This window comes from Pseudophryne corroboree, chromosome 2 (assembly GCF_028390025.1).
Source record: "Pseudophryne corroboree isolate aPseCor3 chromosome 2, aPseCor3.hap2, whole genome shotgun sequence".
NCBI classification, from domain to species: Eukaryota; Metazoa; Chordata; class Amphibia; order Anura; family Myobatrachidae; genus Pseudophryne; species Pseudophryne corroboree.
In genome coordinates, this window is record NC_086445.1 from 679,591,365 (window position 1) to 679,606,671 (window position 15,307).

The following is a 15,307-nucleotide window of genomic DNA, read 5'->3' on the forward strand; positions in this document are numbered from 1 at the left end:
CAATGTAGCAGCATCACTCACTCTGCAATTATATCATAAACTGTGATTATTATACAATGACAGGGTGAGTGATGCTGTTACATTGCTCTCTTGAGGGGAGAGGCCAGGGGTGTGACAACAGGTGGGAGGGGCTGTGGGTGTGGCATCTTCATAGTGGGAGGGGCTAGGGTGTGGCCCTGGCACCTACGGGGGGGGGGGGGGGGGGGGGGGGGGGGGGGGCACCTCTCTCGGACCACTTTAAGCACTGGCCGTGACTCCCAAAAAGTTTCGGAACCACTGATTTAAGCATTAAATTCATACATTTCTGGGGCAGAATCAGAGTTGCATGCTAGTCCATTCTGCAGACAGACCTTGATATATTTAGCACTTTGCATTCACTGTAACCAAGCAAATGCAACTACAGGCAATACAGAGTGGTACACATCTCAGTTGCAACTGGGCATTATTGGATGGTAATGGGGCACTCATACTGTATGTAGGATACATTTAGTGAGGGTGTGTAACTTTGCATCAGCGAGAGAGAGAGAGAGAGAGAGAGAGTGTGACTGAGTGAGCGAGTGTACACACATAAACACACACATACGGACAGCTTTTAAAATAGCTAAAAAGTGAAACAATATATAAGGACACACTATACAGTTAAGTATTCTCCTGCCCATCTACTGTACCAGGTCTGCTACTCACCTCCCATAGTCATCTTGTATTCCTTGCCGAAGACGTCATTGACATACCTGTTCAACAGGGAGCTTTTGCCAACAGAGGAGTCCCCCACAACAAGCACTTTAAACAAGTGATCAAAGCTCCCCATGATGCAGCAGCGGGCGGTCACTCAATAGGAGCACTCAGCATCGCTGCCTCCAGCCTGGGGTCTGTGCGTAACCAGGGGCTCCAGACACCGCTCCTAGTCCTTCTCTGAGCGGGGTATATACTGAGAATGAGGGTCCACCTCTAGCGTTACTCCCACCTTCCTCTGTCCTCTGGCCCCACCTATCCTCTCGCCTGTCAGAAAGTCCTCAGTCATGTGAGCAATGTTACCTCTCATTTGCACTCATCATACACCCTCCCTGCCAGCACTGAAACTACAGCTCCCATAGAGCAGCTGTGTGCAGGAAGTGCCTTGTAGGTCGCTCTATAGGGGCGGGAGTCTTCTTGAGACTTGCTGTGTGCTGCTGTGGCAGGGGCAGTGTTGCTGTCGGTAGCTGCAGCTGAGATGAAGTGCTGAAGATTACAGTGCTGTGCTAATGGAAACGTGAAGGCATCAATAGGACTGTTTTCCTTAGCAGCTATATAACCGCTGTTGCGGAGGGCACCTGCCCTATCTCCTGTATGAACCAGTCATTTCCTGTGTAGTGTTTGTGCATCCACAGATCACATCAGCTTTGGCTGGTTATTCAGTAAAGGTCCTTTAAGCACAGGTTCCTAGCAGACATACCAAGCTGATGATTGTTTTACAGTGATCCACCTGAAAAAATACTCTAAAAGGACAGCTATATACACCACTCATTTCTCAACTTTGGTCAATGATGGCGAAGTATGTTGTGTACAGTAGTTGCTAATGTCCCCATTTTACATTTATGGTTCCAAATGTAAAAGATTTGACCCTGGACATGTCCCCATCTTTCAGTACTAACTGCAGCCACACATGTATTGTATTGTTTCTACTTGTTAGATGAAAGCATTTATTATCGAGGAGTGCTTAAATCTAAAACAAAGCATTACTATCAACACATGTGGCCTACTTACATTAACATCTACAGCTGTAGTGTCCCTCAAAATCATTCTAACAGGTTGACAAGTATATCTTGTTAGCTTGAAGATGATACCACCAGGGTTTTGAAACGCGTTGAAAAGGAGGATTTCTTTGGGGGACGATTGGATTGGACCTGGCCGGAGGATGAGAATTTCCGGGGATGCATGGTGTTTATTATGTTCTCGGTATAAAAGATAGATAGTGTCTAGTTAGACAGTCAATAGATAGACACCATATGTTAGATAGACATTAGGTCGACAGGGTCAAAAGGTCGACATGAAAAAGGTCGACGCCATGTTTTTTGCATTTTTGTGGTTTGTGTGGATAGTTTTGTCATCTGGGACCCCCAATTGTAGAAAGGCATGCGCTCGCCACGCTTCGGGCACGGTGGCTCGCTGCGCTCGCCACAAGGTTTATAACCAACTCTATGCCGACATGGATAGAGAAGGTATGAAATAGTTCAAAAACATGTTACATGAAAAAAAACAGTTGTCTATCTTTTTTATGTCGACCATTTTCATGTCGACCTTTTGACCTGTCGACCTTTTGTACTGTACCTTTTTCATGTCGACCTTTTGACCCTGTCGACCTAATGTCGGTCTAACATATGGTGTCTATCTATTGACTGTCTAACTAGACACTGTCTATCAAACGGATACCGTTCATTATACCATTACTTTGGTTACATTTGTAGATTTACTTAAATGGTGAGAATCCAATCTATTTCATGTATTGGAGCTTTTACGGTTTATTGATGTGGAATAAATACTGTGTTACACTGTTTGGAGTTTCTTTTTCATCTACTTAACATGCACTTGGGAGTCTGAAAAGTACAGATGGCAGGAAGGAAGGAGGATTGAGAGCAGAATCTAATAAGACGCAGCCTTCTCCTTTTCATATGAATTTGTCTACTTAATCTACTAGACTACTTTCTCTGGTACGAACTCCCTCAACATTTAGTGCAGATATATTCTATGTTTGGGTAGTGCCGTAACTAGACATTTTAGCGCTGTGTGCAATAAACAGCATTGGCGCCCCCCCCCCCCTTCCCCCATATTTAAAATAGGGCCAGTGATTGCCGTAGGCGCCCATCAAAAATATAGGGGCTAAGCTTCATGGGGAAGGGGCGTGACCACAAATAATACCAATTCATATTATGCTGTACAGTAGTCTCCATTATTCAAATTACGCCGCACAGTAGCGCCACTAACACACATTACTCCAGGTAGAGTCCCCTTTTACACACTGCACCAGGTAGAGTCCCAAAACTGTAACACATCTGTACAATGGGTTAGACTGTACTGTTCCAGAACACACACACACCAGGTTACACTGCAATGTTCTAGTACACACACACACACTCGGTTACACTGCAAAGCTCCAGCACACATAGGGTTACGCTGCACTGCTACACACACACACACACACACACTGGGTTACACTGCAAAGCTCCAGCACACAAACAGGGTTACGCTGCACTGCTACACACACACACACACATTTACACTGCACTGCATAGGGTTACACACACTGCACAAGGGGGAGGAGGGGGGAGATTAGACCTCCCATAACACTTCCACTGACCTGCTGCTGGCATATCATCATCAGCCGTTCTCAATGGCAGCAACCTCCCCTCTCAGTCCGCAGCATCTTGTGCGTGATGGATTTGACAATGGGAGCGCAGCCCTCGGCTCACCACAGGCGCAGCACAGCCCCATGCCCAGCCGGAGCTATGCTGTAAAAACTTTAGCGGTGCAGAGGAGCGGGACTTTCAGCGGCGGCACAGAGGAGTGGGACTGTCAGCGGCGCAGAGTAGCAGGGACGGCGCCTCTCCTCTCCGGCCATAATGGAAGCAGTGTCGTGTTGGTGGGATGCCGCGTGCTGCCCGATCACTGTGGCCAGCAGTGATCAGGACACGCAGGAGAAGGAGCCGCGGGTGCGATGGGGAGCCAGGGAGGCACACAACCTGCAGCGCTGTGCAAGTATCCGTGCGGACCTGCAGGTGTTGCCAGCGGTCCTGTGCCCACAGTGCACATGCGCTGTGTGCCAGGCACCGCTGGCACACACCTAGTTACCGCACTGTGTTTGGGTATAACAATATCACACTTTTATGTTTTATGGGGGGGGGGGTTTGGAGTGTGTCTGTGGAATTATAGTACTTAGAAGAATAAGGGTCACTGATACACTGCATCCATTAAGGACGTCTGCTCATATTGGTTTGCTATAGTGCATGTGGAACCATCGGTGATTTCAGTCTATTACGTTGTTTTTGGAATGGGGTGACACTATTGGGCACATTTTGGCTGCTTATTAGGCGCATTGATATTTTCCCAAAAAAATTCCAGACAAACCACAAAAATGCAAAAAACATGGGGCAATATTTACTAATATTCGTGTTTGAGTCGGTTTGTGTAGTGCTTAAACTCGTTTTGTATCGGGTGCATTTTCATGCAACTTTTTGAATCCATATACGCAAAGTTACGAAGCAGTCGACTTTATGGTTTTCGTGTTTTCCGATGTCGATGCCAGTCGTTTTTTTTTGGCACATTTACGGCCGTCATTGTCGTTTGCGTACGTGTTTTTGTTGGATTTGCTGTTTTTTTTTCCTAAGTTAAACGCGGCAGGGTTTTTTTTTCCCGCGGCCGGATTTTCACTTTCAGTTTCGATTTTCATCCCCGTTTGTGATTGGTTGTGTTTCATATGGTAGGAGTGTCTGTGCGCAACCATATAAATACGCCCCAAACCGTCCGCACCTCGTGGGTTTAGTTAGTGGTGAGGAGGAGGGAGGTTGTGCTGTGGAGGTAGGTGAATTTGTGGTTTGGTGAGGAGTGTTGGTAGCGATTTCTGAGTGTGGTATTGTGTTTGAAAGTCGTCTTGTCATTCTTGTTGTCTTGTATTTTGTGGTTTTGTCTCATTTTTAGTCCAAGTTATTTTTCTTTATAGTCCCTTGTCAGTGTGTGTGTGTGTGTGTGTGTGTGTGTGTGTGTGTGTGTGTGTGTGTGTGTGTGAGTTGTGTAGTGGTAGTGGAGGAGTGTGTTGTTTGTCTTTTTTTTTTCCTGTGTTAACTGTTTAGACACACAATTATGTGTGACTCAGGTGGAGGGTGTGAGTGAGGGGGAGGAGGTTGGTCAGGTGGAGGAGGTGAGTGTTAGTGAGGTTAGTGAGGTGGGTGAGGTTGCTGCAGCAGCCTCAAGTGATAGTGACAGTCAGAGTGCTCCGCAGCCACGCACCACTACTAAGACTGGGCGGAATGTTAAGTTTAGTTTTGCTGAAAATGTGGCATTGGTGCGTGAGCTGATGAAGTATCAGAGGCAGCTATTTGGCCCTGAGTCCGCCAAGGTGCCAACACGGAGGAAGACGGTGTTGTGGGCGAAAGTAGTTGCTGCTGTCAATAGTGAGGGGGTGGTCAAGCGGACGGAGGACACATGCCGCAAACGATACTATGACATAAAGCGACGTGTCAAGTCCAAAATGGCCAAGGAGGCTCGGAAAACCGGTGGTGGCCAGCCCTATATTGCAAGTTATCTGGAGTATGAGGAGCCCATGCGGAGTGTAATACCTCCAGAAGTTGTCTCTGCAACCCATGTCCGGGATTCAGATAGGCCAAGGAAGAATGGTGAGCATGTGTATTTGCATTTTTTTTTTTAAATGTTTTATTTTGTAATCTGTGTCATGTGACGTTGCATATTACTCCCATCTTCAAGTGTGTGTCAGCAAATACATTGTTTTGGGTCATGTTTTAGATAAAAGCCAATGTAACATCTTACTTTATTGTATGTCATGTGTTTTTCAGACAGATATTTAGCATGTGTAGTTTGGACTTGGTGTGTCTCTGAATTGTCCTGCAATAATGTTTTCCTTTTGGGCGTTTTTTACGTTAAAAATTATGACTATGTTTTATATACAGTATAAGTGATCCATGTTTTTTTTTTTATAAAAAAGTCGTTGTCATGTTAGAGGCTGGAGTACTGGAAAGTGGTTTGTAAACCACTTACATGTGTAATGTCATCTTTAGAGAATGTTATGTATGTATTTTTTAATTATTATTTTTTAAAAAATTTTTTGCTTGTATTTGTACCGTGACACCATACTGCATTTTTTTTATTCAAAAACTTTGCTGCATTTTGTTTTTGCTCATATAGTGGTAATGTGTCTTTGGAGTGCCACATCACAGAGCAAATTAGATATTGCATCTGTAATATTTTTCCATCCAATACAAAATAAAGTTGTGTGGTTTTTTTTTTTATAAAAAACCTTTCCTTGAACTTGTGGCCTATGTCAGTGTCCTGTACATGTTTTCCTGTCTTGATGTTGCCATAGTGCATATGTGTTTTGGGGTTTTTTTGTTGTTGTATTTCTGGTCCTTATGTTTGTTTGAATTAAAAACCAAGCATTTCTAAATGTTAAAATGTTTATAAGCATAATGGGTGGATGTATACACAATAGCATGATTTATGAATATATTTCATTTTATACAGTGTCTAAAAAAAGCAGTACTACTCGTCGGCCAGTAAATCCTATCACATCTGATGATGATGACGCTGCGGAAGCAGGTAAAGTGTCCATTGTAGTATAGGGTATGCTTGTAAAGGAATGGCCATAACAAAATTGCACTTTCATTAAAAGGTCCATCAAAAGAAGAATGGAGCAGCAGAAGTGGCACTTCTGTAAGACATCACCACAAAAAACCTGTGGCCGAAAAGAAAGCAAGGTCGTCTGTCCCGGCACAAACACAGCAGGCTACCCCGCCACGAAGATTATCGTCCATATGTTCTGTCCCCCCACTTCAAATTTTGGACACACCTCCAAGACGTCATCCACACTCCCCTCATCTTGATTGTGAGTATCAAACTGAAAAAAAAAGTGTAAAATGTCAGAACATAATCAAAATCAGTCATAACCGCATTAAGTCAAAACACATCCAAAACAAAAATACTTACCGCAGTAAGTAAAAGCTGAAATGGAATCCAAACTAAATGGCCTTGTCCACATCCAGTAAAGATATGTATGTCCACTTGAGTCATACAATATGACATTGGGTATAAGATGCTGCAACAAAAAAGCATGTTGGTTTGTTTGTAAAAAGTAAGTTTGTTTTTCCAAAAATCTTGTGTGCTTGAGGTAACATTGCAAAATACATACAAAAACATTACTATGTTTGTTTGAACAAAGCTATAAGGTAACACATTATGTATTCCAATGTTTTTTTTTTTATGGTGGAGTATGTGTGAGCTACAATAAAACTAAAGTGTTTGCTTTCACAATTAAGTGACCAGACACATTTGCCACAAACAGGCATATGTATGTATTTAAGCTATGAGTGATGATGTTGCTAGCCAGAATAGTTGAAAGCCACAGTGAATGACATGTGTTCCATGTGTAGTGATTTTTTAACATTTCACAAACATATGGATAGCTAACGGAGATATGTTTAACATTTCAGCTTCGAGTCCTGGGAACAGCATCCCTCCGCAACAACACTAACACAGTGACATGGATGATACAAACATCTTAGAAATGCAGCCATTAATGCAAGGAATGAGCCCCCCAGCACCTGTGAGTACACCACCACAGCAAAGCACACCACCACCACCACAACACAGCCCAACAACACCAGGAACACAAGGCCCTGATCAGGTGTTTTGGACTATTTGGGCTAGACAGCAGGCCACTAATGAAGATTGCCTGCGTAAGCAGACACAAATGTTTGCAAGCCTACCATCTCACCTCAGAAGAATCTCAAGAAATCTGAGTAGACAAAATGGAACTCATGCGTACAGACATTACACAGGTCATGGGCAACTTACAGCGCATAATGGAAGAACAGCACAGACTAATGGAAGAACAGCACAGACTAATGGAAGAACAGCACAGACAACAGAAAAGTTATATGAGCATTTTTCAAAAAACAGTCAAAAGATTAATGAAAGTTTATTCCGAATAGTAGACAAAATGCTGCTACACGTGAACTCAATGCCACCCTCACTAACCTGAATGAAACACTCAGATGCATGCACCAACAGCAAACAACCAGCAGTTCTGGCACGACTACTCCAAATATCACGCCAGTCTCATCACCACCAAGACGGTCCACCAGAGCACGCTAACATGACAGTGCTAAAGGCAAAGGGCAGGACAAGCAGCCACCAAAAAAAACGTAAAAAAACAAGTTAGACATTTGTGATAAGTAACTCAAAATAGTTAGCAAGTGTTTTTGATGCTTTACAAAATATCACACTTAGCTCCTTGACCCTTTTTTTAACATCATTAATTATAAGTGGCCCAAAATAAATTCAAAAAATAGTACGCACATTTATTCCTTTTCATTTTTTTGGGGTATTGGAGGAGGGAAATGTTGATGGAGCCACACATACATGTTAGCAGGAAGTAAACTGACCACTTGATTTTTTTCTAATCATTACTCTTTCTAGATTCCAATCATTCTCTTTGCCTGCAGACAATCCAAATTACAATGTTAGTGATACATATCTTAGCTATCTTATCTATACAACATTACAAGATGAACACAATTGAGTTGCGTAAAAAGCTTGTAATATGTTGCCTTTGTTTTGTTTGAAAAACATTGTCCAAATGAATGTCAGTATTGTTGGGACATGTTTGTGTGTGTTAAAAATTATTAAGCATGTTTTTACACATGATGCTGAAACAAACAAATATGTACTTTTACAACAAAAAACAAAAACTGTGTATAATAATGTATATGTATGGCAAACTGTATTATGAATACACAACAAATGAAATAAGCAAACCAAGCTTACCTTAGAAATAGCGATTGATGATCTGTTGCCTAACCTGCCTCCCTACATCAGTACTCCAAGTATCACCAGATGTCTCTAATTCCTCTGCTTGCTGGCTGCTTTCTTCCTCCTCCTCCTCCTCCTCAACATGTGGCAGATGTTGTTGCAAACATATGTTATGAAAAAAGCAGCAGCAGAACACAATTTGAGTCACCTTGGAGGGACTATACAACAAAAGGCCACCAGACTTATCCAGACACCGAAACCTAGATTTCATCACACCAAAACATCTTTCAATCACATTCCGCGTGGACTTATGTGCATTATTGTAATTGTGTTCAGCAGGGGTATCAGGTCGGGACAATGGAGTTAGAAGCCAAGAGAAACAGCCATATCCTCCATCACCTAAAAGACAGATATAGTAACGTGATTCATGTTAAGATACAGCAACACATAAGTAACACACTGTGGGGCAGATGTATTAACCTGTAGAAGGCATAAGGAAGTGAAAAACCAGTGATATGTGCAAGGTAATAAAGGCAGCAGACAATCTGTTCCTAAATGTTAATTTACATATTGGAGCAGATTGGCTGGTGCCTTTATCACCTTGCACAGATCAATGGTTTCTCACTTCCTTATGCCTTCTACAGGTTAATACATCTGCACCTGTATTTGGACAAAGTATACGCAGGCCTACACATATCAAATTACATACCCAGCAGCCATCCATCTGGCATTTGTCTGTCCTCAAACTTATCAAAGAGGGATGACTGACTGAGGATGAAGGAGTCATGGCAGCCCCCAGGGTAACCAGCAACAACACTCATTATTTTGAGATTTGCATCACAAACCACCTGCACATTTGTGGAGTGTTCAAAATGGCGGTTTGTATATATGTGCTGCCTGCCCCTAGGTGGTCTCAGCTGAATGTGTGTGCAATCTATGGCTCCAAGCACATTGGGCATGCCAGCCAGCTCATAGAAATCTACCCTGACGGCATGCCACTGAGACTCCTGGGTAGGGAAGCAGATTGAGGCCTCGATGTGGGGCTGCAAAACAGCCAACACCTGTGTGAACATTTTAAAGAACAATAAACTTGAGATTTTAGGACAGAACTGGCCACCGAGAAATTAAAACAAACACAAAACAGAAGAGGTTGTTAGGTATACATCACCTGTGTTAAGGTTCTGGAAAATGAGGGCTGTGAGATTCCTATGACATCTCCAGACACAGCCTGAAAGCTGCCAGTAGCCATAAAGTGCAACACAGCCAGGAGTTTGTGCAGGCCTGAGACAGGGCGAGAGCGTGCTGTCTCAGGGTCTAGGCCCAGTTTGACAAGGTCATACAGACGGAAAATGTTGTTACGATTTAGACGGAACATCTGTATGACCTTATCATCGGACAATGCGTTCAAGTTTAAACGCCCCCTAAAAAAACGAGGCCTGCGCAGCCTCCGCGGAACCTGGACAACCTGCTGACCATGTTCAGTTTCTTGGCCCTGGGTACTTACAGGCTGATGTCTGAGTCTGAGGAATCCCACAGCACACAAAAGATCACTGGCCCACAGTCCTGCTGCCATTTCTGAGTGTAGGTGTATTGAAATGGGCCTAACATCCTTTTATAGGCATCCTAATTCAGGTGTGAGTGATTTTTTATTTGCAACACATGTAAACACGACTGAAAAAAGCAGGTCTATTTTTTTTGCTGCTTTTTTTAACGAATCGCAAAAAAATACGACCGCTTTTGAGCACTCAGAGACTAACACCCAAATACGAATGAATAGTAAATTCCCGTATTCTATGAAATAACAGCCGCGTTTGACCGATGGTCTATTCATTCGTATTTCGGGACGTTGTCATTCAAACCATTACGAATAGACCAGACACTGCCGAGATTGGTGCTTAGGGAATTCCCGGATTGGGACTTAGAAAAAACCCCACAAATCGACCAAACTCGGATTTTTAGTAAATACTGGCCATGGTGTCTACCTTTTGTGTGTCGACCATTTTCATGTCGACCTTTTGACCCTGTCGACCTTTTGTATTGTCTACCTTTGTCATGTCGACTTTTTGACCCTGTCGACCTAATGTCTGTCTAACATATGGTGTCTATCTATTGACTGTCTAACAACCCACACCCGTTCCAAGGTCACATCCCACCACCTGATGTTTTAGATCTCTGAACAATGCCCCCACTGTTCTCACAAGAACAGAGCGGAGCCCAGGGTCGGACTGGCCCACAGGGGAAATCCCTGTTGGGGCAGATGTAACATGTGCCGAGAGAGTTAGATTAGGATGGGGTGTGTTCAAACTGAAATCTAAATTGCAGTGTAAAAATAAAGCAGCCAGTATTTACCCTGCACAGAAACAATATAACCCACCCAAATCTAAATCTCTCTGCACATGTTATATCTGCCCCACCTGCAGTGCACATGGTTTTGCCCAATTGCTAACTTTTTTTGGTTTGCTAACAAACCTGAATAACTAGGGATGGCAATCGGCGGGTTATCCATCAATGATTACCATTGATGGATCACCTCGATGGTGGGAAACCATCTGTAAGGGAACCATTGATGGTTTCACCCATTGATGGTCACCCCCTACTTTAGTAATGAGCGAGCCATGGGCCAAATCAGGTCTTTGTGGTCAGCGGTGAGGTTACTTTCGGTCACCCGCTGACCACAAAGTTCCCACCATTGGTTACAATGGAGCGCATAGGCGCTACATTGTAACACTGCCGTGTGCCGCCTGTCAGACAGTACAGGAGCACACAGCCGATCAGGAGGGTGCCACAACGTGGCGCTCCCTGATTGGCTGAGGAAACCCTCTTAGACATAAGTCAGAGGGGGTTTCTGGCATTCGGGGAAAGGGGTCCCATGTGAAAACATGGGGCCCCTTTCAGTTCGTGGTCGGGTGTCCGTTTTTTTATTTTTACAAGTACGTGGATTACAAATGGATTACCCGAGGAGCCCTCTACACTGGATTTGGTGAGTAGAATTTTTTCAACAGGTACACCATGGATTCTACATGGAGAAGAGGACCGACCCTCGTGTGAACATAAGGTAAGTATGTGTATATGGTGGTGTGTATGTATGCATTAAAGTTATACTTTCAAGGTGTGTGTGTAATGTCTTTATTGGGGTATTTTTTTAGTAGTAGTACTACAGGTACCAGCGGGCCCGGTTTTCAGCCGCATGCTGGTACTTGTGGTTCTCCAAGTACCAGCTTGCGGGGGAGGCTTGCTGGGACTTGTAGTACTGCTACTAAAAACAATATTCATAACTTTCAACAAAGGCTATCAGCCCCCCATCCGCAACCCATTGGATGGGGGGGGACAGCCTCGGGCTTCACCCCTGGCCCTTTGGTGGCTGGAGGGGAGGAACCCCTTGATTGAAGGGATTCCCACTCCTCCAGGGTACCCCGGCCAGGGGTGACTAGTTGGGTATTTAATGCCACGGACGCAGGGCGCTGTATAAAAGTGACCCCCGGCTGTGGCATTATCTGTCCAGCTAGTGGAGCCCGGTGCTGGTTTCAAAAATACGGGGGACCCCTACGCTTTTTGTCCCCCGTATTTTTGGAACCAGGACCAGGCGCAGAGCCCGGTGCTGGTTGTTTAAATATGGGGGAACCCCTGTCAATTTTTCCCCCATATTTTTGCAACCAGGGCCGGCTCAAAGAGCCCGAGGCTGGTTTGGTTTAGGAGGGGGGACCCCACGCATTTTTTTTTTTTTTAAATTAAAACATTTCCCACCCCTTCCCACTGAAAAACATGCACGGATCTCATGGATCCGTGCATGCCTATACAAACACGGGATAAAAAGCAGGTCTGGTTTTTTTTAGCACTTTTTCACGATTTGTATTTCATCACGGCAGTGTTTGGCTATTGTCGGCAGTGTTTGTGTTTTGCACTTTTTAGTAAATTCCTGATTTCTACCAAATTGCAGGCGTATTTGACCGATGGTGTATTGATTCGTGATTTTTTCCTAGGACTTCCAAAATATTACGAATGCCCTCATCACTGCCGTGATTTTTGCTTAGTAAATTACCGAGATGACACTTTGAAGAAAAAACGGCATCTCGGTCAAAATCGGGACCTTAGTAAATATACCCCAATAGCTTACACCATGTTCTGTAAAACGTGCAAAATGTTTTTGCACTCACTTTTTTTCTATGATAAATGCACCATGGACAATTAATTCACTGATGTCTAGTGGTAGTTTTTCTATGATATAGTAAGACATGGCGTTTGATTGAATATCCGTCTTATTCCTCTCCATCAAAGTGAAGGTGTTGTACATCACGGATACCCCAAAATACAAAAGAAAGTAATTGTGCATCCTTTTTGGTTGCTATAAAGTATAATCGATCTAATTTATTTAAGAAGTTGGTCCGTTACTCTCGGGCTCCCACCATAAACTGCACCCTGTGTTTTCATGGATCACTTTATTCTAAATCTACAGACAGGAACAAAAAGTGCTGAGACCAGTGGATTAATTAAGGACCATCACAGAGACTACATCCCCCCCACTGGACATATGGACTGACGTTTTATTGCAGGTTTGAGTCTGGACTTTCAGTTCCTGCTTTTTGGACTTTTGTTACATTTTTGTGCCATTACCATCTTGATTGGGAAAGTATATCTCTGTGAATAGATACCTATAGCATACCTCCCAACTTCTGCTTGTCGGAAGGAGAGACATCTGCGCACGTGCGCCCCAAAAGGGGGGGGTGGCCTATGGGAAAGGGGTGTGGTTTCACGGGAGGGCTGCAAACGCAAGCCACACCCCGTTTTCGTCACTGAGGGGGCATGCCTAGCGCTCCGTGAGCTGCTGGCATGCCTCCTCTCCTCCTGTATCCACTGAATAGATGATGTGCGCATGATGACCCTGACAAGACGGCCTCAGCCGAGGCTCAGATTTCGATCCTTAAGCAAGGGCGAAGGCCAGTTGAGGTTTATTGTACGGAGTTTCGGAGGTTGGCCCATGATACCCAGTGGAATGACCCAGCCCTGAGACACCAGTACCGAAGAGGTCTTTCTAACCAGTTAAAAGACCAACTGGTACAATATCCCTTGCCTGATAGCTTGGATCAGCTCATGCAGTTATCCATTCGGGTGGATAGACGGCTGAGAGAGCGCAGGCTTGAAAGGGAGACCGAGGTTTCCTTCTTTCCCAAGGGAACCTCAGAATTTTCCGAGGAGCCTATGCAGATTGGGGCTACCCGCCTCTCCTCGCGTGAGAAGACGCGGAGGAGACAGCAGGGGTTATGTTTGTACTGTGGGAATAAAGATCATGTGGTAGTATCATGCCCAGAAAATCCGGAAAACTTCAGGGCCTGAGGGTGATGGGAAATATCCTGTCAGGCCAGAAGTCAGAATTTCCCAAGAAGACTTTTATCATTCCGGTGACCTTGAAGATCCTCGGTCAAACTGTCAAGACTGAGGCCTTTGTGGACAGTGGGGCCGACGGGGTTTTTATGGACCGCCAATTCGCCCTGAAACACTCTGTTCCCTTAGTACCCTTGACATCGGAAATTGAGATTTGTGGGTTAAACGGGGAACCATTATCCCAGGGTAAAATTACCTCTTGCACTAGCCAGATTTCTTTGTTTATTGGAGCCACACACTCTGAAAAATTGTCCTTTTATGTGACTGTCTGTACTTTTGCCCCATTGGTGTTGGGGTTACCCTGGTTAAGGGCCCACAATCCTCAATTTGACTGGGTCTCTGGGGAGATTCTTAGTTGGGGTACTGATTGTTTCAGGAGTTGCTTGAGCCTTCCAGTCAGGCTTTCGCAGCTAAGTTTGCCAGGATTGCCAGGATGTTATGCAGATTTTGCGGACGTGTTCTCCAAAAGAGTTGCAGAGGTACTACCTCCCCATCGCCCCTATGACTGTGCCATTGATTTGTTGCCGAATGCTAAGCTTCCCAAGAGCAGGTTGTACTCCCTGTCACGTCCTGAGACTCAGGCTATGGCAGAGTACATTCAGGAGAACTTGGCTAAGGGATTTATCAGACCTTCACAGTCTCCAGTTGGGTCGGGGTTCTTCTTCGTGGGTAAAAAGGACGGTTCGTTGCGACCCTGCATCGACTTCAGGGAATTGAACCGTATCACAATTAAAAACTCATACCCACTGCCTCTCATTTCGGTCTTGTTTGACCAGCTTCATACTGCCACCATTTTTTCTAAGATTGACCTACGCGGTGCGTAAAATCTAATCCGAATAAGAGAGGGGGATGAATGGAAGACTGCCTTTAATACCCACTGAGGGCATTATGAATATTTGGTGATGCCTTTTGGGCTCTGTAATGCCCCGGCAGTCTTCCAGGACTTCATGAACGATGTGCTCAGGGAATATTTGGATAGATTCTTAGTTGTATACTTAGATGACATCCTAATCTTCTCCCATTCCCTGGAGGAACATCGGAAGCATGTACGCTTAGTCCTCCAGAAACTCAGAGTCCACCGGCTTGGGGCGAAGCTGGAGAAGTGCAAATTTGAAGTTCAGCAAATCGCATTTCTAGGATATATTATCTCCCCAGAAGGTTTCCAAATGGAGGGTTCCAAGGTACAGGCAGTCCTGGATTGGGTGCAGCCCACTAGTTTGAAGGCGCTTCAGCGTTTTCTGGGCTTTGCGAATTTTTATAGACGATTTATCGCTGGATTTTCGTCTATAGTGGCGCCCTTGGTGGCACTCACTAAGAAAGGGGCGGATGTTGCTCACTGGTCTTGTGAGGCCAAAGCGGCTTTTGCCCGTCTCAAAAGGGCATTTGTCTCAGCCAAGGTGCTGCGACACCCAGA

The 15,307-nt window shown here is 44.5% G+C and overlaps 1 protein-coding gene across 2 annotated transcripts in view; it reads right to left on the reverse strand.

The window, feature by feature from the left end:
• The window catches only part of RAB29 (RAB29, member RAS oncogene family), a 106,867-nt gene extending 105,670 nt beyond the window's left edge, over positions 1-1,197 (reverse strand). Inside the window, exon 1 of one of the 2 annotated variants that reach the window (XM_063955153.1) lies at positions 685-1,197. In XM_063955153.1, the coding sequence (XP_063811223.1) occupies positions 685-808 (124 nt within the window). In that variant the 5' untranslated portion in view covers positions 809-1,197. The remainder of the gene's footprint in view (positions 1-684) is intronic. The other variant, XM_063955152.1, reaches the window with a different exon arrangement.
• Positions 1,198-15,307: the final 14,110 nt, after the last annotated feature.